Source organism: Castor canadensis, chromosome 16 (genome assembly GCF_047511655.1).
Source record: "Castor canadensis chromosome 16, mCasCan1.hap1v2, whole genome shotgun sequence".
Lineage (NCBI taxonomy): Eukaryota > Metazoa > Chordata > Mammalia > Rodentia > Castoridae > Castor > Castor canadensis.
The window spans coordinates 28,543,065-28,568,804 of record NC_133401.1 but is presented as its reverse complement, the minus strand read 5'-3'; the positions used below and the strand labels follow the sequence as shown (position 1 = coordinate 28,568,804).

General features: G+C 42.2%; 1 protein-coding gene and 1 pseudogene across 12 annotated transcripts in view; both read left to right on the top strand.

Moving 5' to 3' along the window:
- LOC109700288 (uncharacterized) overlaps nt 1–12,302 on the top strand; it is a 43,197-nt gene extending 30,895 nt beyond the window's left edge. For 7 of the 12 annotated variants that reach the window (XM_074058430.1, XM_074058429.1, XM_074058426.1 and 4 more), the window contains 2 exons: nt 8,349–8,475; nt 9,829–12,302. In XM_074058430.1, the coding sequence (XP_073914531.1) occupies nt 8,349–8,475; nt 9,829–11,384 (1,683 nt within the window). In that variant the 3' untranslated portion in view covers nt 11,385–12,302. The other 5 variants (XM_074058431.1, XM_074058433.1, XM_074058434.1 and 2 more) reach the window with 5 other exon arrangements.
- Nucleotides 12,303–15,462: 3,160 nt separating this feature from the next.
- Nucleotides 15,463–16,257, top strand: LOC109700287 (kazrin pseudogene; annotated as a pseudogene).
- The last annotated feature ends 9,483 nt before the right edge of the window (nt 16,258–25,740 follow it).

The window sequence follows — 25,740 nt, the reverse complement described above, 5'->3', positions numbered from 1 at the left end:
TAAAGCTGTTTACCACCAGAAATCTCCACTTAGACCTGGAAAAAAAAAGTGCTGTTTATTGAGCATATTGGCACTAGAGAATCCTTGTGAGAATGCTATCTGCCTGAAGTTGAACCTCACACTTCCAAACATCCTGAGGGATGGGGATGAGATTTCCCATGAGGTTGAGCATGGGTGAGGCTTGCAAAAGTTGCTGTGTACATTCTAAACTGCCCAGCACCCTTGTCAGAATTATATCACTACCAGTTTCTCTAGTAGAAGCCCTTTTTTCTCTAAACCCTTGCATGTACAATGGGCATTGGTCACCCAGATGTGCTAAGGCAAGGTAGATAGGTCTATGTTCTCTTACTCCCTAGAGAAAATCTTTAAGTCTGAGCCTTTAGGGGGGAATGCACTGTCTTTTCTGATGAATTAAAGTATTTCTCTGACCAAATTTGGCCAGGAGAACCCAGCCTGGATTCCCTGGAGGATATCTTAAGTATTCTGAGCCCTTAAAGCAATTTAAGAGAATAGTTTCTGGCTGGTGATGCCATGGATCTGACCATGTTTAGGCCAAGAGGGATCATTCTGGGTTCAGCAACAGACTTGGGGGAAGACTTGACCTTCTTCATGGAAATTGTTCTCACATGATACTTGGAATTCATATTTCCAGCCTCCAAATTGCCAGCTGGTAATCACTTGCCCCACATTGCTCTGCCTTGAGCACCAATAAAGTTCTTATGATTGAATCTACCATTAACCATGGATATTTCAGTCACTGTTTTGGGTGAGGTGAACATAAACTTGTACTTTGCTTGTTTAAAGGAATGGACAGTTTTGATTGTGCTTCCACCTTGGTGTGACCACATAGGAATGCTATTTTGGCACCTATTATGCGTTGCTGGCCAAGACCTTCAGTGAAATAGTCCAGGGCTTTGTGTCCTACTTCAGGCCTCCATATTTTGTGAGATGAGAGGTCTCCTCGAGGTGTCCATAGTTCCATAGGTTGATATTACTGGTAAGACTTTGGAGCCAGGTATGTACAAAAATGCTGATAGTGGAAATCGGAGGTCCATAGTCCAACAATGTGACCTTTTTCATCTAAGAAGTGTTGGTGTTGTCTCAGATTAGAATAGCCTGCATTCTTCACCATATTTCCTACTCCTGGTCAGAGCTGCCTTCCCAGGCATAAGCAAGGAGATAGTGGAGTGATTCATGTGCTCATAAGTAGTCTGGCTGTTTCTATTGTGGGGCTCTTACAAATAAAGCTGCTGTGCACATAGACATACAATGCTTTATAAGGATCCATTTTATTTCAATTGTTCTAATACTTTAGGTGAATGTGTCAGTATTTCACAACCACCTGATATTGCTAGTAGCAGGATATGAACATTCCTGCTCTCCACAGTCCTGACAGTATTTGGTATGGCCAGTGTTTGTTTGTTTTTTGCTTTTTTTTTTTTTAATTTTAGCTGTTTTGGTGTGCGTTACACTTCATTGTGGCTTTAATTAATGTCTTGGATGTTTCATGATGATGAATGCTTTTTTCATAAAATATCTGTTAATTGCCGTTACTTATTTTATAATGTCAACTTGCAGGTGACATTTTCCTTTTCATTTTATTCATAAGTGAAAAGACATGGGTGGATAACAAAGGCATGCATGTTGGAACTCCATTCTCCAGCGATGTTTGTGACTGCTTTGTGAGACAGAATTGGTTTTGAGTGCTGGAAAACTACTTTCTCTTTTTCTTTTTCATGCTGTTCAGTGTGACCACATAGACCACGACATACCTTTGAGCATAATCTGCATTGTTAACATGTTCTCAATCAATTTTCGTAAAACAACCCTGTTTTATAGTGTTTGTCAGTGTCCATGCTCTCACTATGAGCAATTTCAAGCTTCTATAATTGTGTCCTTGAACAGGGAGTTGGGAAGAGATGTGCAGTACAAATTCTTAAATTCTATTTCCCCCAGCCCAATACAATTCTTATAATTAATTGTGGGTATTCAGAGTGTACAATTTCTGTTTTGTTAACATGCCTCAACCCTGCAACCAAAAGTACTCCCTTTATCTTCTTCTTAGTCTTCCTCCTCCTCCTCTTCCTTTTCTTCCTCCTCCCTCCATCCTAGGGATCAAACCCTGGGTCTTGTGCATGCTAAACAAATGTTCTGTCTTTGAGCTATGTCCCAGTCCTCTTCAACCCCACATTTTTTAATCCATCCCTCTTAACATAAATTGATGTAAGGACGTTTATACTGTAGTTGTGCCTGTTTTTAAATATAGGCAGGAAGGGAAAAGACTGTTAGGATGTCCATTTACCTTTTCCCTTATCTCATCATCATTGATCATTTCATGGCTGTTCTTATTTCATCTCTCTAGTGCATATTGTTTTACTCAGAATCTTAGCATCTTCTTATTCAGTCTCCAATCCATTTGGAATGTGTTTCTAAGATACAATGACTCTTTTTTGATCTAATACCTTTATTCAGTTAAATAAATAAGGCTTCATAGTATGTATCAAAAATGTTGTTTTCTCAGCTGCTTTGAAAATGTGTCTGGGTTTTTAAAAAAGAAGTGTCGCAGTCACATTCCAAATGGCTTTTTAGTAGTTTTGTCTAGTCTCCACTAACCTATAGGTGTCATTTTGTTTTTAATTTTGATCACTTGTTGTTTGAAGGCATCAAATTATTTTTCCACCAGAATTTGCCATTTTCTAGACTTTTTTTGGTCTCTCTGAAGCTGTTTAGCATGCTGATTCTTCCCTCATATTTCCTGTACACTAGGTATTAATTAAATGATTGATTATAGTGTAGTCCTGGCAGATAAAGGGCTGGCAGTGACACAACAGGAAACCATACAGTATGACAGTGTTTTCCTAGCACACTGTAGCCTAGCCTAAAAGTATAACATTTCAGTCATTCTGTGTTACAAGTGAGTGCAGTGGGAATGTGTCTTTGGTGGAAATAGTTCCAATGTAGGAGAGTGTATGGCAAACACACAGGAATCCCCTGTGACAGGAATGTGAAACTGGCACATCAACCCAGCCTGGACTCATACATATACCACATCTACAACAGAAAACTAGATGAGTGACATGAGAAATGAATCAGGCACTCCCAAAGTCCTCTAGGTGTCTGTGAGGGAGAACGGAGGTACTAACACTGCAGCAATTATGGTCATATAATGCACCAGTGGCCATAATCTGCACACAGATCTGTGTGACAGGGATACCAAAGAGGCATCCCCGCCCAGCCTTGTTTATGAGCGCAAATGAGCACACTAAGAGACTATAAATGTGCAGACAATGGCCAGACATGTATGAAAATAGAACTTGACCAAAAGTTAAGCAGCTGTCAGCCCACAACAAGCAGGATGTGGTCAGTAACTGCCAGCTGCTATAAAATTTACCTCTGCTTTCAACTTAGGGCCAACCAGAGAAAGCCAGATAGGCTTCATAGCCAATCACATGGGACACCCTGCCTGTGGCTTCCCCAGGCCAGCAGCCTCCCATCTGAGCATGCCTGAGCATCTCCTACTCCCCTGCTTGTTGGAGTCTGCAAAGTACAGGTGACGGTGGCTGACTCCCTTGCTACAGCAAGCCCACAATACATAGCTTTGCTTCTTATTTATTTGATCTTCATTCATTTCCACAACATGCCTGCATGCACACAGTCTATGTAGACTGATTTGACAATGCAGACACAGACTGATTCAGAGAAAATATTTTTATTGTTTTCAGGGTTAATGATAACTGTTGATGATGAGAACAGGCAGCCATGTTCACCCTGAGACTCACGGGGGATGATTTTGAGCTCAGGAAGGATGTATGTCAGGAGGTAATCAGCTGGAGCTTGGTAGTAGAAATAACTCAGAAATGGCTTCCCACATGGAGGCTTTGCTGTCAGTTTCAATTACATTGGGTCCAGAGGCTGCTCCTGCCTCTGACTTGAAGCAGACAGAGAGTTCTGCCATTTTAAGAAGCCTCGGTGAACTAGGTCTAGTCCTTTATGTACCTGTAACCCAAAAATAGGTTCTAAGGTCTTCCTACAGCCCAAAGTCAACTTGCTGTCTCAGACATTCCAGGTATTGGTGCCTTCCAAGGACATGACCATGACTTTCCCCTGGGAGAAATGTAGCCGTTGACCTGGCCCAAATGTGATGCTGGAGAACTGTGCATTCCTGGTCTTGCTGGGTAAGGCTTCAGCTCTGTCCCATGTGGGTGTCCCTAGCATTCTTTGGTTGTATACTCTTGCTAATGCCTGCCTAGTAATGAAGAGCTCTTGAGCTCTTTTCCTTCTGCTCAAGGTAGTTGTAAAGCCCTGAGTGTTTCAGAGTCAGTGACTCACTTAAGGAGGAAACACCTTCTGAAAGGGGATGATCTCAACATCCTATATCTGTGTAAAAGTAGTATATCTCTGAACAATGTTGACTTCTACAGATGAAGTTCAAGAAAAATGTGTTCTATGTAGACACCTGTCACAGCAGTGAGAGCACTATGATTGTGTTTGTGTTCTTGGTTTTCAGCTCTTCAATCAGCGTTTTTCTTAGTTTGGGAGCAACTTCATTCACAGTTCAAGACAAGATGGAGAGGTTTCATTCTTCACAACACCTAAGTCCTATCTGTTTTTCCATCAGCAGACAGGGCATTGATTTTGTCAACCAAAATGGGTTTACCTATTAGAGCATAGAGAATAGCTACACAGGATGAAGAGAGACCTCTCACATAGCAGCTGCCCAAGTAGGCAGCCTTCCACTGGTCAGGTGGGGGCATGACAGCCTTCAGATTATGAGAGGACCCCTATCTCTGAAATTTCACATGAAACTCCTTGTTGGCTCATCCTGGGATTTCTGGTTGTTTCAGTCACAGCAAATACATCAGCAGATGCGGTCTGCCACAGGAATTCAGAGACCCAGGTGACTGCTAAGGTGAATAGGTAGCTTTAAGATTTCCCTTAATCCAGCTAGCCAAAGGGCAATGATAGAGGAAGGGGAGAAGTGATAATGAGTTGCTCACACACTTTCTTTGAACATAAACACTAGGCATTTGACTAAACCTGAGTTTTTAGGACTGAGAAGTATATTTTAGCAGTGAGCCTAAGGATAACAGTAAATGGGCTTGATTTATAGTATGTCACCTGCTCCACTTAGCATACACTGAGATAGTCATGATGGCCCATATCTGTAAGCCAGCATTTGGAAGGCTGACAGGATGACTGTGTGTTCATGGTCAGCCTGGGTTACATTGGGAGATCCTGTCTCAAAACAAAGCAACAAAAACAAAAAAAAAAACAGAATCAGAGTGATAATAGCTCCTAAGTCACCAAGGACTGTGTGCACGTTTGTTAAAATGTACCCAGGACTTCTTTAAATTAGATATGCTAGCATATACAGACCCATGACTGATTGTCGTGAAGGATAATTCTGGTTAGACCTCCCTAGAAATGGGAGGCATTTCTGCCACATCAGAAAATTAGTGTCAGTCAATCAGGAAGTAGAGGGTAGAGGAAGATCATGACCTACAAACTTTATTTGGATTTTCACTAGAAGGGATGGCAAAGCAGGATGGGGTTGGTGATCAAGCTAGAAAGTAGGAGTAAATGATTTTTAGATTGGGCCATGGGATGTTTCCTAGTTGTCTAGTCTATAGCCTTGCTGTGATTTAGGACAAGATAGATCTTAGTTTCTCTGTGACAGACTGACAGAGGAGCTGGCTAGGGGCCTGGGTTCTTTACTACTTATTTTGCATGTAAATGATGTGCTCCTACGGGCCAGCAGACTTTGTTATGTTTAAGGATTGACTGGCCCTGGAAGGGGCAGTCTGTAGACTGCCCGTTCAGGAAGGCCAAAAATGCCAAAGTATAAAGAGTGGGGAAAACATGGTTAATACACTTGGTCCTGTGGTGACTATCTCAAATACAAAAGCAAAGTCCTTATCTTTCACTCTAGAGACCAAATCTGGCACTTCCCTGTACAGACTCCCCACACGCTGCATCCAAGGCAGGGTCTTGACTTTTCTTCACACAGGCCAAATCCACCCAAGTGGCCATGAGGAGGCCAAACAAAGTGACTTTGACCTAGGCCTGCCAACAATTTAGGACAAGGCTCTTTGGTTCCCAGTCCCCACTGGCCACCAGGCCTGTGCCTTTAGGTGGCTGTCCCATCATCTTAGAGATGATGAACGTCCCTGGAAGTGAAGGAGCCTCAGTATGAAGGTGGAGCTGTATGAACCTTTCCTTGTAGGACTGTTGTAGGCCCTGAAACTGTAATCTAATTCGACACCCTAAGGACCAGCCTGGAGGACAGGACTTCCCCTTGCCTGGAGTATTGTCTCCTGTCCCGAAAGAACCCACTGAAGTGCCCCAATGTCACTCCAGCTCTTCAGTTGACAGCACATGAAGATCAATAGGTAATGTTCATTTCCCTTCTAGGTAGAAAACACACATAAAGGTACTAACTGAACCTATCTATGCATGACGTGTCAATTTGAATCAGTAGTCTTTAGAAGCAGCTGAAATACCTTTAGCTCTGGGAGCATCTGATCTTGCTGAGAATGGAATGATATATCTCTAAACACTTGGGTAGTCAGCTGCAAACATAACAGCCCCGTATCTGCTTGTCCCTCCCTAAGAAAAGCAGAGCTCCTCCTTCACTTTAGGAATACAATGCCACTTCCACCACCCAGTATTCCTGTGCAAGTGAAGGCAAATGCTTAGTCAAGGCAAATGCTGACTAGAGCTGTGGAACCCAGAATGCCCTGGACTCTGTGATGAAGTGCTACATGGATGATCATTCAGAAAAGGGTTATTTCTCTGGATGGTTTGTTGTAGGTGGGAATGCTGTAGTCTAGTGGTGGACATCTTAGCAGTTTGGGGGTCTGGTCTGTGTTGTAGATTCTTTGGAGCACTTAGTCCACCAAGAGATGATAAGGACTGATATAAGATCCTGTCCCCACAATACAGCCACCAAGTTTGAGCTGTAAAGTCTGATGGTATCAGCTGTCCTTATTGACCTGAGTGAGGGCTGAGTCTCCAAGTCATAGACCTCACCATACCCCAGTGTGGAGCCTGGTGAGGGACCTTGTCATCACATTTCAGGTCCCAGTGTTCAGAACAGTGAGGACTTTGGGGGTGAGTGCTTTTAGGCATAGGGAAGTTGAATCCTGTGCACAGCAGGTCAGAAGTACATTATGTCTGTGTATTGAGATGACATAATGAAGCTCACGAAAAATGGTTTATTTTTGTAGGGTGGGATGGTAGATGGAGGAAGGAATGAGCAATAGATGGTGTTGATCTGATCAAAGTACAAAATTCGCACATATGGAAGTATTGCAGTGAAGTCTTTGTATATTAACGTACACTAGTGAAAAATACAGGTATGTGAGAGAAGTGGCCGTGGATGCATGGCAGGAGACAGCGTGCTCCAGCAGGTTGCCATTGCTTCCAGAGGGTGAGGACCATGAGATGGAGTCAGAGGCCCAACTAAGAATTGCAGTATGGTTCTGAAACTTCAGATAGTGCTTTGATTCACTCCGCCACAGACTCAACTGAGTTTTGTTGTGACCTTTGATGTGTCTGAGAAGTTTCAAGCTGGCAGAAATGTTCAGGGGCACAAGTGCCCAACTGGAAGACTCACTTGCCTGTAGTGGAAGGCCACTGGAGCAGGGCTTGGAATAAGCAAGTGAAGAAGGTTGTGAATCAAGTGTGCCATTAATGGTGGGGGTCTTGTGAGTCTGGGATCCACAGATGGTTCTCAGTGTCAAAGGTTGATGCAAGAAAGAGTCAGGCAGGGTGCCCTTCATAGCAATGTGAGGGTTGCCTCTGCCAGTGGGAATGACTGTGTCCTGTTTGAATGTGCAGAGCACACTCTAGATACGATGTACCAAGAAGAGTAGGGAAGGCAGAGAGATACCTATATTGTGAGGCAGGAGTTAGAAAGAGCCGTGGTAATGTACCTGAGAGAAGTGTATTCTAAGAAGTGATGTGTGCCAAGAGAGCATGTGAAATGGTTGTCCTGTGGCCTTGCTGTTGGTGACACAGAGAAAGGCAAGTCCACATTTCACCATCTCTAAGGGTACTATTGTGGGGGGGTCCTTTGTGCAATTATCTGTCATATGTAGTTACAGCCATACACGCAAGGCCCAGAAGTCAGATGGAGTCTCCCTGCTGCTCATACACCAATTGGTTCTAGGAGTCTCAATAGTGATCAATAGAAGAAACTGGGCATTAGAGGTCCTGGGGCCTGGCACGAGGTCATGAGGGTGGTACATAAGGTAAACCAAGGATAGTTGTAGGAGGGTGGACATGTCAACCTGGAATCACTCCCAGAAAAGAAGCTGATCATAGATGTTCTGTTCTAACCATGGCAGGCCTGTGTGACCTTTGAGGATGTGGTCATTTACTTCTCCCAGGAGGAATGGGAGTTCCTTAATGCAGCTCAGAGGCTCCTGTACCTCCATGTGATGCTGGAGAACTTTGCACTTGTAACCTTCTTGGGTAAGACTGTCACACCCACGTGTGTCCTTGTCTCTTTTTTGTTCTGTTTTTCCCCAGGGGCTGCTTTGCCTCTACTGCTAGCCTTTGGGCTCTACTAACTTCTTCACTTTTTGACATGCATGCTATAGATGCTACTGCTGAGCTGTGTGCACCGCCCTGAGATGCTGCTCTAATGAGTGCAGGCATGGATTTGGAAGATTGTGATGATGAGTCAATTTAATAGGTCTGGCCTTGCTTACTATCATCCTGACTGGATGACTGTAGGTTTACAACACCTTTTGCCAGGTGTCCCTTTATTCTCAGTGACATTTCCTTACAGCTGCTCTTTCAGGACTTCAGGTATTGTAATGGATGTCCATGTAGACCATGGACTGTTCTTTCCAGACCTTTCCAGTCTTCTTTGTAATACTATTTTTCCTTCCTTTGGTGTGCTGTGTGCTTTTGCTCAGCAGTGGCTGAGGGCTCACCTGCCCTGTCTTTCCCTTAGGGCTTTATTCATGTACTTCTCATAAACTGAGCAACTGGGGTTTAGGAAGAATCCTGGTTGCTTTATAGGATAGACATGGAAAAATGATTTCAGAAATACCTGGTCCCATTGAGGAACACTTTAGGGAAGTTACTACATCTGAGGAAAATGTCCAGTGCAAATGTCACTGGATGCACCCATTTTTACCTTCTCATCTCCATTCTTGACACTTTCTAACTTGTCATATCATCTGGGTCTCCCTATCTAGATGCTCCCCACTTATCTGGTTTCCACACATCCCTAACTCCAGTCCACTTACCCCTGCAATGCTCTCCAACACTGACCCACACCTCATGTGTTTTGAGGCACACACATATTCTTAACTATTTCTAAATGCAATTCAAGCTGTTTTTACCATCTTGGATTCAAGCAGTCCTTTATACAATGTGCACTTGTCACCAGATGGCAAGTTTTTTGTGAAGAAGACTGTATAGTGAGTTTGAGGGATTTCATGGCAAGTCATGGATAACAATAGAATGTGGTCGCAGTTCCTGAAGAAGTGAGTTGGAAGCCCTTCCTCTCCTCCCTGTGTTGCAGCTCATCAAGTCCTATGTCTGGTGAGGTTTGACAGATTCTACTGTCTTTGGAAGCCCAGTGCTACAAATCAATCCCTTCTGAACATTGGCCCCCACTTTCACATCCTCAAAAGAGTCCTCTGGTTCTGGGAATTGAGCTCAGTGGTAGAGTGCATGTCTTGCAAGTGCAAGGCCCTGGGATGGATCCCAACACCATAAAAAAAAAAAAAATCCTGTGCACCTTTTCTTTTTGGGTTGGTTCCCTTCCTGGCATAATCTACATGCATTTCATCATTGTTTCTCTGATTTCAGGTTGTGGGCATAAACTGGAGAATCATGAGGCCTCTGTGCACAGTATTTGTCTGAAAGGGGTGTCACACTTGATGACTCCAGAGGCAAGTCAGTCCCTCCAGAACACTCACCCCTGTGACATCTGTGTCCTAGTCTTGAAAGACATTTTGTACCTGGCTACTCCACCTGTGCAGAGACTGTGTTTGCTCGGGGCATGTGCAAGGCTTCATCAGTACCGGGAGCATCACACTGCAGAGAAACCTTTGAAGAGGGATATGCATGGGACCCCATTTGAAAGGAGCTATGAGTTTTTTGTGCCAGGGAAGCACTTCAAATTTGAAAACCTTTGGAAGGATTTCTCAGGTTTTTTTGACTTGCAGCCACAGGTCATTTCTTATGGTGAGAATCCAAACGATTCCAAGTTTGGAGAGGCCTTTCACTATGGGAAAAGTTATTACAAATTGTTTAAATTTGGAAAAGCTTCTATCCACAACAACATGGCTTTTCATAACCTAAGCATCTACACTGGAAACAATCTTTATGAGCATAACAACAGTCAGGAAGTGTTCCCTGATGAGTACTCACTTGCTCAGCACCAGAGAGTCCACACTATAGAAAGACCTTATGAGTGCAGAGAATGTGGTAAATTATTTAAGCGAAGAGCTGACCTTACTGTACATCAGAGAGTGCACAGTGGAGAAAGGCCTTATGAGTGTAGATACTGTGGGAAATCCTTTAAGCGAGGAGGTGATCTTACAGTTCACCAAAGAGTCCACACTGGAGAAAGGCCTTATGAGTGTAGAGAGTGTGGGAAGTCATTTAAGCAAGGATATACCCTTACTGTACACCAGAGAGTCCACACTGGAGAAAGGCCTTATCAGTGTAGAGATTGTGGAAAATCCTTTAAAGAAAGAAGTGTTCTTACTGTACACCAGAGAGTTCACACCGGAGAAAGGCCTTATGAGTGTAGAGAGTGTGGGAAAACCTTTAAGGAAAGAAGTGTTCTTACAGTACACCAGAGAGTTCACACTGTTGAAAGGCCCTATGAATGTAGAGAATGTGGGAAGTCCTTTAAGCGAGCATGTGACCTTACAGTGCACCAGAGAGTGCACACTGGAGAAAGGCCTTATGTGTGTGCAGACTGTGGCAAGTCCTTTAAGCGAAGAGGTAACCTTACAATACACCATAGAGATCACACTGGAGAAAGACCTTATGAGTGTAGAGATTGCGGAAAATCTTTTAAGCTGGTACGTGCCCTTACTGTACACCAGAGAGTCCACACAGGAGAAAGGCCTTATGTGTGTACAGATTGTGGGCAGTCCTTTAAACGACGAGGTGACCTTACAGTACACCAGCAGGGTCACAGTGGAGAAAGGTCTTATGAGTGTAGAGATTTTGGGAATTCCTTTACTCAGCACACCAACCTTGTGAGTCACTGTAGAATTCATAATGGAGAAAAGTCTTATGAATGCAAAGAATGTGAGGAAGCCTTTGGTATAAATCCAGTATTGTTCAGCACCAATAAACTCACACAGAGAAAGGCCTTATCAGTGTGGCCAGTGTGGGAGAGGCTTTAACCAAATAACTCACCTCATTACACGTGGGAAGGTTCACACTGCATAATGGCCTCATGAGTGTGAAAGATGTGGGAAACTTTTGGGGCATAAAACAACTATTCGCCACCAGAAAGCTCACAGCAAGGAAGAGGTTTATGAATGTGGCCTGTGTGGGAAGTGCTCTAAGAACACACCAATACACATAGAATTCACACTGCAGAAGAATTTATGAATGCTGCAAGCGTGGGAAATCTTTTACACATCATTCCTGTCTTCAACACCCCAAAGGATCCCACCATAGATAGGTCCCATGAAATAGCAACTGTGGGAAAGCTTTCAGCCCAAGGTCCAGCCTTATTTAGCAGCAGGAAACCCTGCTTGGGAATAGCATTAGACCTGAGGGAATGTGACGTGCTCTTCAGTATCTCCACCTGCCTGAAGTTGAACTTCACACTTGACAAATGTCTAATGTGTGAGATTCCATGAGTTCAGGCATAGGGTGAGGCTTACAGGAGCTGCTGTACACCTTCTGGACTTCTTAAGGCCATTGCCACAGTAAAATCATTACCACACTGTCTTACAGAGGCATTTCCTGGTACTACCTTGCACAGAGGGCAAAAGCTACCCTGACATGCTAAGGCAAGGCACATGTGTCTGCCCTCCCATTCCCTGGTGGCAATAGTGTGTAGCTTGTGCTATTTAGAAAATTTTATTGTTTACTGAGTGATCATGCCATGGTTAGGACCCCATTAGTGTCAAACGGACTCAGTCCTGGTTCACCCAGAGGCTTGCAGTGAAGACTTAGCTGCTTCTTGCAAGTTGGTCATCTTATATGACACTTTTAGTTGATGTTTGTAGCCTCCAAGTCAGTAACTGGTAAGTGTCTGCCTCAAATTGCTTTGGTGTGTGCATTAATAAAGGCATTTTTGTTGCATCTACCTTCAATCTGAGTTGTCCTTTTAAATGTATTGAGTTGCATTATATACAATTAGACTGTTTATATGAGGGGATGGACATATTTTATGGGGCATCCAGTGATACTTGCTTTAGTGCAGAGTGTATAATCTTTACCTAATGTGGATTGCTGCCCAAGACCTCCAGTGAAACAATGCAGGACTTTCTGGTCCTAATTTGTGACCTGGAAGCTTCAATATTTTATGAGAACAGAGGTCATCTGAGTGGTCAGCTGTGACAAGCTGCATTGACTCTGGGAGTAGTTTGATCACATTAGATGGCACCTGTATTTCTGAGTAATTGTCTGGTTCAGGCTCACCTGCTGATGTGAATTACATTGATGTAAATAAAGCACATAGAAGCAGTGGTGCCTTTATACTGGTACCATGCGTCTTGACCACTTGTTGGCTGCCTGCGTGAGCAGGGGCTTTTCTTCATCATCCAAAGTGACTTTCTGTGTTAACAATAGGTAGATCATCTCTTGTTTGGGAACCCAGGTGCCATGTTGATCCATAAAGGGGACAGAACATGAAATTTGAGAGAAAAATAATACCTCAACATGCACTCCATAGGCCATAAGTGAAGTTGCTCCAAACTAAGCCAAATATGGATCTGACACCTGAAATCCAAGGACAGGAACACTCTGATATGTAGAATGATGCTGGCTTTTCACATAAAACCCCTTACCTATAAAGTCCAGCTACACACCCCAAAACTGTTGAGGAGCACATCACTTTCACACAGACATGGGACACTGAGAAGGTGAGCTTTTCCTTAAGGTGTTTCATAGTTCTCAAGCACTCTGTGACTCAGACACCTCAGGGTGCGTGGCTTGATCCTCAAGGCAAATGAAAACCATCCTTTTGTGGAGCAGCTTCAGCATCTATAGATTTTGAAGCTCCCAGGGGATTCTGGGACCTGGACAGGGTTGGAATCCACTTGCACATTTGACCTGTGAAAAATAAAGAGTGTTATGGACACTGACCCCTTGCACATTTGAAAATTTATGTACAATATTTTTTTTTAAAAAAAGATCTTTATTAACATGTGCTTGGAGTTTATTGAAGTTTTCTTTGGAAAAACTCATCTATAAACTTACTAAAAATTAAATTGCATTTATCTTTTATTTTTTGGATTAGGAGTTACTGTATTGAGAAGAGCAAATTAAATGTCCCAGCACATACACTGGGTTGACTTTGTACTCACCATTCAGACCCTACAGGATCTGGAACACAGGATCCTTGCTTTACTGAATGTGCACTTTTAAATAATGTAGTGTACATCACGTCTTCAGTAGTTCTATACAACTGCATAAAGTAGGGTCCACAATGATACTGGAGTTGCAGATCCCTTCTTAGTATTTAATTGCTGCAATTTTTGTAATTTGATTGTTCTTAGAACTTGAAACTCTAAAGAACTATCAGAAAATCTGAAGAACCTTTGAATTTACTATAGTAATGCAAGATCATAATTTTGGAAATATAACTGACATATCTACCAAACAACCAGCTGTGCAGTAAGAAAATAGCAGGTGGTTGCAGCAGTATGGAAGGTAGGAATCTTGAGGGAGACCTAACAATGATTACATCACTTGAGATCACTGAGTTCATGTCTCTGTCACATGGATGTTCACTGAGAAGTGCGGCATGCGCAGATCTGGCTCCTTTCTCTACTTTCACAGCATTGCATGTGCCTCGGTTTCCCCTACATGGCTGAGAACTCTTGGGGATAGCATTTGTTGTCAGTCACAGATGCTCCTTATCCAAGTCCTTTCCTTGTGCCCTGTCCATCCTAAAAGAGTTGACTAGTTTGTCTACTCAAACTCTTTTTATTCCTCACCTACAAAAATCATGGTATACTACTTAAAACAATAGTAAAGAGTTTAAGGACACATGGATAAAAAGGGGAGGGTCTGAAAGCCATTAGATTGTTAAAATAAGTACCCTAAGTGTCCAGAATGGGGTACCTCCTGACAAGCTGTTGGTTAGGGAGGCCCTTGAGGCTCCTTCACCTTGCATTATTGCTACTGCAGTTGCTATGTCAAAATTGGACAGTAAGTCTCTATTGCTTAAGACACCACAAGCTCTGGTTATAGGGCACAAAAAAGAAATTAAGCTGGGACCAAACTAAAAGCTTCCTTTCTACTGGTTAGCATTCATAATGCTAGAGGGCTACTGGGTGACGGGGTGAGAATCTGCCCTCATGGGTCCCACAAAAAAGCCACTGCTGTTGTTTTGTTAAACAAAATTTTAGATAATGCTTTCTTCAGTGTCCCATTAGCCGCCGAATCCCAGAAGCAGTTCACATTCACCTGGAATAGACAACAATGGGCCTTCAGAGAGCCCCCGCAAGATTACTGCTTCTGCCAGCCACAGTTAAGAAAAACCTCTTCTTACAATGGTGGCGACCACAACAAATCCAACTACTGAATTTCAAATTTCTCACCTGTATATGATGTATGCCAGGGTTTTCAGACAACACTGCAACATCAACAACTGATACCTCTTAAAGCCAGCCACCAGGTCATTCTATTCCACCACCTCAGCCATCGCTACTAGGTAACAAGGGAAAAAGGTGAACCCATAGGTAAGTGCCCCAGTTCAACAAAAAGTAGTTTTAAAAAAAAATCTAAAGATTACAAGGGTCCACAATCCTTAAGGGAGAATAATGTGGACTAAGCAGGGAGTTAGGAAACCTAGTGACTGAGAACCATGACTTGAGTGTTGATAAGGACTCATTCTAGACTGCTGACTTGAACAAAATGGCTTTGACATCCAGCAGGTTGTTACTGACCTACAGCCCGTCTGACCATCCAAGGCCAAAAACTCCCTTCACCTTATACATAGAAGGAGCTGATGACACATAACCCTGCTTTCCAGGACTGAACACCCACATCTCTACAGACCCCAGTAAAAGCTTGAAGTAGTCTTAGACACTCCAGCACAGAGCTTCTTCTCGAGTCTCCTATTGAGGGGGCACTTTTGCTTTGCTCTCTTTGCTTTACACAAAAACGAACCTCAACCTTCATTTTTGCACAACAGTCATATTCCCTGTGCTTAGCTGCCCCGTTTCTCTGTGACCTAATAGACCTATTGCTTCTCCTACTTGCTTGTCTTGGTAAGTTCTTTTACCAACAAGTGGCACCCAAAAACTGCAACACTCTTGCGGTGGAAGAATGGCCCTCTTCCACCAGGAAGTGGCCCTGATCCAGGAGCAATTGTTCCTTCTCTGGCAGATGCAGGAGATGCTAGCCAAGGACCTGGAGGAGTCTCAGGGTGTTAAGTTCTCCATGTCCTCTCAGCCATTAAGCTCAGGATCTAGAGAGGCCTTGCAGGCCATCAAACCATGGAAGCACCTGAAGGACTAGAAGTCAGACCTGGTGAGCCAAATGCAGCAGCTGGAGACACCTGCAGAGCCAGCCGGGAGGAGCAGGTGCAAGACTTCATCTACAGCTAGGAGCAGCTGGCCAAGGGAAAGGGCCTGCTAGAACTTTTTAGTAAAGTGGGAGCCACCATTCCAGGCCATCAAGGACACCAGTCACACCTAGGCCTCTGCGCTCCCAGCTGGACCTCAAGGACAACAGTATGAAGGAGCTGGGGGCCAAGCTGCCCAGGGCCAAGCAATCCTTAGCCACGCTGACCAAGGACATCCCCAAATCCATTCAGTCGCCATGCCAGGCAAGTCACTGCTAAGGACAACCAGGATTGTGTGGTGCAGGCGGATCTCCTGCAGATCCGCTCACAGTTAGGGTGAGTCCCTGCCACGCCAGGGACACCTTCCATCACCTCGTTAGCGTGCCACTGCAGCCACCAGTCCACACCGAGCGACATTCACTCGCTAGGACACTGGACGCACTCCTTCTGCAATGGCTGAAGTCCCGGTCTGGTTCAAGAGAACCGGACCTGCACAACCCTATTGTACAATCACTAGAGGATCTTAAAGATCAAAAAAGGAAAAAGAAGAAAGAGCAGGTGGGATTGGGCTCCATCCTGCCGTCTTCCCTAGAGGGAAGCAGCGGAGTCTCTGGACCCCAGCTCTTTGATGGTAACGCCCTCGATTATGACGTAGAGGAGAGTGTGACGTGGTGATAACCGCCGCTGTGCGCGTGCACGAGCTAGTGTGTTTGCGTGCACCTGGCACATGTGTCTGTGCGCGTGCACGAGCGAGTGCGCAAGCGTGCGCGGCGTGTATGTGCTCCCTGCCTGTGCACGCTCAAGATTGCGTACAGACGAGCACCTTGGACAGGGGGAAACACAAATATGACTCCTCCCTCCACGTCGCCATCTCTGTAGTTGAGGTCCTTATCACAAACTTGACTATGTCAACTCCTCTGTTTCCAAACTCTTTTTTGTTTGGTTCGTTGGTTTTTCTGCAGTGAGCAGAGCGCTGACTGTCACGATCCCCTTCTCTTGGGCCTATCTTTGAAGAGAGGTTAAATTCAGGGTGAGACAGAGTCCCACCAAAGTGACCCTGGTTTTCAGTTGGTTGAATTACAGGCCTGAGTGGCGCCTGCTCTTCCCAGAAACTGTGCCCTTCATTTCTTTGGTTTACTCTGCACGTGGGCCAGGAAGGTGTCAGTTGTGGAGAAGCCTACCTGCAGGTCCCTCAACTGTAGGGACGGTGTTCAGCCACTGAACCCTCTGCCCTCCCCTTGTGGTTGGTTCCTTTAGCCACACTTAGAATCTCTCAGGATCCCTTGGGCCCTGTGCTCCAACATGTCCCATCACCCTGAGCCAGCTCACTACAGGAGAGGAGTGCTGGCAGGTGCATCTTCCTGTTTGGGGAGCAGCATGGGCCCCCAAAAGGCTTCATCAGGTGAGGAACTGTGAGCATCCCGCTAGGTCCTGCCCCACACTAGAAACTGAATTTCCCTCGTCTTTTGGCCTGTGATCTCTTTTCTGCTCATTCAACAACTAACAACTTAGTTCACACATCCTCCAATCTCCAGTAGTGGTGCCTCTGCTAACAGGAATGTTTTTAGCTCTTAAAAAGCAACAAGGAGATTTTCTAATGCTGGGGCACCTAGAATTAATAGGATATCATGACCAAAGTCTCTAAAACAAACCCCAGTCAGCTGCCTCTTCCTTTCCCACTTGGCCCAGAGGTTGGGAGACAGCAGGTAGGCATGTCAGGTGGACCTTCCTGACCTCTTTGGCTTAGCTGATTAACCAAGCCTGATGGTGAGGGAAAACAACATGGGCTGGCATTGGAGGAGGATTTTTAGAAAATACCTTTCTCCTCCATGATCTTTTAAAATAATTTTCCCTTAACATATGAGAAAATAAGATTGCAATTACTCCTGGTAATGCTCTACTAGTTTATTTTCATTTCAGTTTTTGTAAATTAGGAAATAATTCTAAGTTACTAAGGATGATTTATTTAAGAGAACTTCTTCAAATAATGAACGACTTATGCATAACATTAGACAAAAAATAACTTTAGATTTATTGAAGGCATAGATGCAAATATAAAATATTTTTAAAATCTAAATAAAACATTTTAAAATACAAAAATAAAACCGATTTTATTTTTCTGTGGTTGTTTCTAAACAATGATATATTAATTCTGTAGTTAATCTAAATAATAAACAGGGATTAACTCTCCAAACATGATGTGGAGAGGGCGAAACTATGGGAAAACATGCAGCCAAAATACCACCAACATGTGTCACCCATAGGTGACAATCTACAAAAGCAATGACATTAAAAAAGCACACGAAGAATCGAGGATGTAAAAGTTGACAAAAGGTGACCACCAACTTCAGCTCAGTGTTGTGTGGGCAACTCAGGTCTTGAGGGGAGAGGGTTGTGTGGTAGAGTTTGGGGTGTGTGGGTATGCTGCTCTCTCTGGTGGTGTCTGTGCAGAAGCACCATGGAAACACCCATCCAGCCCATGAAGCCAATAAACCTGGGATGAAAGAAATAAGGAGATCAGAGCTGTTCAGAAAGATAATTGAAGGTAAAGAGAGGTGAAGCAATGAGTCATCTGTGCATGCATAGACAGACTTCATTTCACAGGACGAATGTCCAGAAAAGTCATCGTAGGCATTTCCTTGGTAGAGTTTCAGCCCTCTGAATTCAACTATCAACAATTGTGCAGGTCTAGGTGAGAGACAGAGTCAGTGTCTTCAAGAGTTTGAGTGAACAAGGCTTTCTACAGAGTCCTTAAAATAACAGTAAAATATTGATACCAAGGTGACGGTGCATCAGTTGTATAATCTGCAGTGAAGCTAGAGGAATCCATTCAGGTTTTCTCTGACCAGGTTCCAAAAATAAGGATGTGCTGTTTCATTAAAATCTTTAAAGCTGGGATTAGAGAATGGCTAAAGCCTCTTATGAGAGAATAAATTAATTTCATTATGGGGACTCCATTAGCCTGGCTGTGTCGTCTGATTCAATTCACTTCTGACACTGTCTACTTAGAGCATGGTCAGGCCCCACAGGGGGTCTGTGCCGGATGCCAACTCAGGTCCAGGATTCTTTTACCTGTGCTTCTGCCTGACCAGCTATAAACTAGGGTTCCAATAACCTCTACCTTGGGTTAAGTTCACAGAACTTGGAGAAATATTTTGTCAATTTGAAGTTTATAATTAAGGATATTACAAAGGACATAGGTCCTTTGCATAAAGCAAAGTTTGGGGAAGAGGCCAGGAGCCCCCATGCTCTCTCTGGGGACACCATCTCCAGGAACCTTCATGTGTCCAGCTACGTAGAAGCTCGCACCTAATTTTTAAAAATATTGACCTTGTATCCTCCAACGTTGCCAAAGTCCTTTATCAGTTCTAGTTACTTTTAGTGGAGTCCTTACTTTTTAAAAGTGTACAGATCAGCCCATCTTAAAACAGAAACCATTTTACTTCTTCCTTTCCAATCTAGTTGCCTTTTGATTCTGCTTGCCTAATTGTCCTGGTTAGAAACTCAGTGCAGTGTTGGATAGATATGAAAATGAGCACATTCATCTGCTCTCTTATCTAAAAGTGAAGGTGGATTCAGTCTTTCTCCATTTTTTCAGGTGGTAGCTATTCATTTCTCATAGATACATATCATGTAATGCTTTGATATACATATACTTTGTGAAATGATTGCCACAACTGAACTAGTTAACCTATCCATCACTTCATAATTTTTCACCATTTTCATGAATGAGTGTATTTTATGAATACTTAAGAGGTATGCTTTTAGCTAATTTGAACTACTCAAAACATTATTATTAACTGTACTCACCAAGGGTGTATATTTAAACTCCTGAATTTGTTAGTTTGGAACTGAAATTTTATATCTTTTGACCTAACTCTCCTCAGCTGTCCTTCACCTGTTTCTTGCAATAAGCTTTCAGCTCTCTTGTTTCTATGAGTTCACAGTTAGATTCCACTGCCAGTAAGATCATGCAGTATGTGCCTTTCTGTGTCTGACTTATTCCACTTAGGATAATGACTGCTAGACTATCCATGCTGTCACAAGTGTCGGAATTTCCTCTTTTGGTGTTCTGAATAATGTTCCTTTATATGTATGCATGTTCATACGTGTGTATATACATGAGTATGAACATATGTGTATAAACATACATGTGAATATATGCCCAGAAGTTACACCGCTGGACCACACAGTAGTTCCATTATTAGAGTTTTTTCCTTTGTTTGGTTTGGTACTTGGTGGCATTGGAGTTTGAACTCAGGGCTCTGCACTTGTGAAGCAGGTGCTTTACTGCCTGAACCACACCTTCAGTCTCCATTCTCTCTCTCCCTCTCTCTCTTTTTTTTTTTTTTTGAGGATCCTTCATACTTGTATCTGACGTTTTCTTTTCTTTTTATATCTATTGATGCACACAGGTTGTTTCCATAGCCTGGTTATTATGAATAAAGTTGTACTGAGAGTGAGAATGCAGAGGCCTTGTTGGCAACAAATTTTATTTATTTGACTATACTCCCAGAAGCGACACTCCTGGACCACGTTGTAATTCAAATGTGCTGTGTTTGAGCAAACTCCCTTTTCTTTCCTATAATGGTAGTACCAATTTATAGTCCTATTACAGTACGCAGCTGTTGCATTTTCTCCCAATCCACGCCAACATTTGTTTTCTTTTGCCTTCTTGATAATAGTCATACAAACGGGTGTGAGGAGTCATCACTTTGTGGATGGATGTACATTTTTCTGATGATTGGTGATGTTGGGCACCTCGTTGTAAAGCTGTTGGCCATTTATGTCTTCTTTAGGACAATGTCTATCCAGCTTCTTTGCCCATTTCACAATAGTTATTTGGCTTTTTTGCTACTTATTTGTATTAGTTCCTTATATATTTTGGGTATTACTGTCCTTTAAGAAAAATGGTTTGCAAATATTTTCTCACATCTTGTAGGTTGCCTTTTCATTTTGTAGGTTATTTCTTTTTATTATTTCTATTTGGATTCCCTTTATTTATTTTTCTTACGTTGTTATTCTGCCTAGAAACTTCAGTGATATTTTGAAGAGTAACAGTAAAGAGCACCCTTCTCTGGTCATAAAGAAAAATATTTCAACATTTTTCTTTAGAATATGGTGTCAATTGTGGATTTGTCATTGATGGTCTTTATCACATCGAGGTGTACTTCTTCCCATTAATTTCTTGAGAGAGTTACTATGGAAAGATGATTATATGGTTTTCTCTCTTAATTCAATTATTGCAATGAATCACATTTTAATTTTGTGTATGTCAAGTCATGTTTGCATCCCAGAGGTAAGTTCTATTTGGTTACACTATATGAACACTTTTTTTATTCATATGTGCATACAATGTTTGGGTCATTTCTCCCCCCTTCCCCCACCCTCTCCCTTACGCCCCTCCCCCCCACCCCCTCACTACCTGGCAGAAACTATTTTGCCCTTATCTCTAATTTTGTTGAAGAGAGAGTATAAGCAATAATAGGAAGGACCAAGGGTTTTTGCTAGTTGAGATAAGGATAGCTATACAGGGAGGTGACTTACATTGATTTCCTGTACGTATGTGTTATCTTCTAGGTCAATTCTTCTTGATCTAACCTTTTCTCTAATTCCTGGTCCCCTTCTCCTATTGGCCTCAGTTGCTTTAAAGTATCTGCCTTAGAAATCAATGCGAGTCAAGAGTATTTCCTACTCTTTCCTGAATCAACTTTAGAGTTTGGGGTCTGATACTAAGATCCTTGATCCATTTTGAGTTAATATTGGTATAGGGTGATATACATGGATCTAGTTTCAGTTTTTTGCAGCCTGATAACCAGTTTTCCCAGTAGTTTTTGTTGAAGAGGCTGTCTTTTTTCCAATCGTATATTTTTAGCACCTTTGTCAAAGACAAGTTGGTTGTAGTTGTGTGGCTTCATATCTGGGTCCTCTATTCTGTTCCATTGGTCTTCATGTCTGTTTTTGTGCCAGTACTATGCTGTTTTTATTGTTATTGCTTTGTAATATAGTTTGAGTCGGGTATTGTGATACCTCCAGCATTGTTCTTTTGACTGAGTATTGCCTTGACTATTCATAGCCTCCTGTGTTTCCATATAAATTTAACAGTAGATTTTTCAATCTCTTTAATGAATGTAATTGGGATTTTGATGGGAATTGCATTAAACATGTAGATTACTTTTGGGAGTGTAAACATTTTTACTATGTTGATTCTACCAATCCATGAGCATGGGAGATCGCTCCACTTTCTATAGTCTTCCTCAATCTCTTTCTTCAGAAGTTTATAGTTTTCTTTGTTAAGTTTACACCTAGGTATTTGATTTTTTTTTGAGGCTATTGTAAATGGAATTGTTTTCATATATTCTTTCTCAGTTTGCTCATTATTAGTGTATGGACATGCTAATGATTTTTTATGTTGATTTTATATCCTGCTACCTTTCTAAGCTGTGGATGGTATCTAGGAGATTTTGAGTAGAGTTTTTTGGGTCTTTAAGGTATAGGATCATATCATCTGCAAATAGGGATATTTTGACAGTTTCTTTACCTATTTGTATTCCTTTTATTCCTTCTTCTTGCTTAATTGCTCTGGCTAGGAATTACAGTACTATGTTGAATAGGAGTGGAGATAGTGGGCATCCTTGTCTAGTTCCTGATTTTAGGAGGAGTTTTTCTCTGTTAAGCATAATGCTGGCTGTAGGTTTGTCATATATAGCTTTTATAATGTTGAGGTACTTTCCTTCTATTCCTAGTTTTCTTACAGCTTTTATCATGAAATGGTGTTGGATCTTATCAAAGGCTTTTTCTGTGTCTATTGAGATGATCAAGTGGTTTTCGCATCTGTATGGGAGTGAAATTCTCTAGATTTGGGAAATTTTCTGTTATTATTTTGTTGAATATATTACACATTCCCTTTGCTTGCACCTCTTCTTCTTCTTCAATGCCCATGATTCTCAGGTTTGGTCTTTTGATGGAGTTGGTGAGTTCTTGCATTTTCTTTTCACAGGTTTTGAGTTGTTTAACTAATAGTTCTTCGGTTTTTCCTTTAATTACTATTTCATCTTCACGTTCTGAGATTCTGTCTTCTGTTTGTTCTATTCTGCTGGATTGGCCTTCCATTTTGTTTTGCAGTTCTGTTTCATTCTTTTTCTGAGGTTTTCCATATACTGAGTCGTTTCCTCTTTAATGTTGTCTATTTTTATCCTGAGTTCATTTATCTCTTTATTAATCGTGTTCTTTGTTTCACTTTGGTGTTTATACAGTGCTTCTATGGTTTCTTTTATTTCTTCTTGTGCTTTTTCAAATTCTCTATTTTTGTTGTCTTGGAATTTCTTGAGTGTCTCCTGTACATTTTGGTTGACCATATCCAATATAATCTCTATAAAATTCTCATTGATTACTTGGAGGATTTCTTCTTTTAGATTGCCCTTGTGGGCTTCACTGGGTTCTTTAGCATAGTTTATCTTCATTTTGTTGGAGTCTGGATCTGAGTATCTGTTTCCTTCATTTCCCTCTGGTTCCTGTACTAATATTTTGCTGTGGGGAAACTGGTTTCCTGGTTTTTTTTTGTCTTCCCGTCATTGCCCTTGGTGTTGTTATTGTCCCTGTACTGTGTGCAGTTAAGTATTTTCTAGCTTGTAATAATAACAATGGTGATATTTAGAATGGAAGGGTGAGAGGAGATGGAAAGCAAAGAAGTTAAAGAAAAAGGGAAAAACAAATAAACAAACAAGTAGGAAAAAACAAAACAAAGAAACAAACAAAAGTTTCAAAGATATAAACAGGGAGAAATAGTGTAGTAATCCACAGTAAGCTGAACAGGCATTAGAGAGACAGAGAGAGGATTTTTTTTATTCATACATGCATGCGATGCTTGGGTCATTTCCTCCCCCCTGCCCCCACCCCTTCCCTTACCACCCACTCTGCCCCCTCCCTCTCCCCCCACCCCCTTGATACCCGGCAGAAACTATTTTGCCCTTATCTCTAATTTTTTGAAGAGAGAGTATAAGCAATAATAGGAAGGGACAAGGCTTTTTGCTAGTTGAGATAAGGATAGCTATACAGGGAGTTGACTCACATTAATTTCCTTTGCATGTGTGTTACCTTCTAGGTTAATTCCAGAGAGAGGATTGAAAAAAAGAATAATAAATAAATAAAATAATAATAAAAATCTCCAAGTTCAAATGCAATAAAGTTTCAGTTTTAATAATTTTGGTGTTAGTCCTTCAGCCTCCAATTCTGGAGATGGTGTCTCAGAAGTAGTTCTGAAGTTGTCTCATCAAAGGGGAAAAAACCAAAACAACCAAAACAACGCAAAACAAAAAAAAACACCACAAAGTGTCCCAAGTTCAACTGCAATACAGTTTCAGTAAGTTTTTCAGCATGCAGGTGTAGTTCAGTTGTTGTCTCATCAAAGGAAGAAAGAAAAAAAAAAGAATCTCGAGACAGTTCTGTGAATGGCTATCTGAGGCTGCGGCTCACTTGCCCGCTGCTTTCAGCCTGCTGTTGCTGGAGCCTTTATTTATGCAGATCTCAGGAGTGAGCTTAACACTCACCTGACCCCTCAGGCTTTGTTAGAGTTCTCCTGGGTGCGACCACCACTGCTACAAGCTTTCCCCTTTCCAAGCACGCTGGGGGAGGTGACACTGCACCAGCTTTCTCAGCCTGCATGTTTATTTACAGTTCACATGGGAAGTGGGTCTTCCCCCCTCTCCTGTGGAGTTTTCTTCCCACCACTTTTACAAGCTTTCCCACTCCTGGTTGCTGGGCGTGTGCTGCTGCTCCTGCCTTCTCCAGCTGGCTTGTCGTGAGGGATTTCCCCTTCCCGCCCTTTGGCACTCAGGGCACCCTGCCCTCTTTGCTATGTGTCTTTTTTGTTGTTATTGCTTATTATTCAGTTTGCTTTTTCCTTTTTTCCCTGGGTAGGGGTCGGTCTGTCCAGGGGGCTATGCTGATCTGGCCCAGGGTTGTCTGTGGGAGTTCCACGTGCCACTTAGCTCACCTTGTGGTCTGTGTCTTCTCAAGCCGCCTGGCCACTTCCGTCTGGCGGTGGCGTGGGAGTCCTCCTGGTTTCTCCATTTAATGTGAAGTGAAGATGCTATGCGCAGGCTGGAGGTGTGGAGTAGTCAAAGTTTTGCCTCTTCTCGGTGGTTTTTCCTGTAAGGTGTGTCTCCAGCATCTCTCCAAGATTTTACTTTAGGAGACATGCTTTCTGCTTCCTCCCTCTAGCTGCTATCTTGGAATCTTCCTCTATATGAACCCTTTAATACTGCTTTAGTCATCTTGCTGCTCTTTTTTTTGAGGACTTTTTATCTATGTCATCAGGGATATTCATTTGTAACTTTCTTTTCTTGTAGTGTCCTGGTCTGGCATTGATAATAGCTTAGAGTTGTCCTTATGAAATGAGTTTGGAAATTTTCTCTCTTCATTTTTTTGAAAGCAATTACTGTTTGAAAAAGGGAGAGGAGAAAGTAAGGGGATCCATGTGTATGTAATGGAATTGTCACAAAGAAGTTTGTTAATTCAAAAATAAAATTAATTTTTAAAAGCTAAAAAATATTCACTCTTAAAATGTCTGGAATTCACCTGAGAAACAATCTGGTTTGGGGATTTTATTCATTGGGATAGTTTTATTATTGCTTGAATTTTCTTACCCATTATTGGGTTTTTCAGATTTTCTGTATCTTCATTGTTTAATTTTGATTAACTTGGTAGGTTGTATGTTTCTAGGATTTTACCCATTTCTTCTGTGTTATCAGATTTCTTGGCATAAAACTGTTTATGCTATTTATTTAAAATCCTTTGTATTTCAGTGGTATCAGGTATAATCTTTCCTATTTAACATCCAACTTTATTTACTTAAGTCATTTCTTCTTTTCTTAGCCTAGCTAAAGGTTTCTAATTTTACTTATCTTTAAGAAATGGACAGCTGGGTTCATTGATCTTTTCTAGTCTGTGTTTCTTCTGTGGTTTTTTTTTTCACTTATTCATATGTGCATACAATATTTGCATCATTT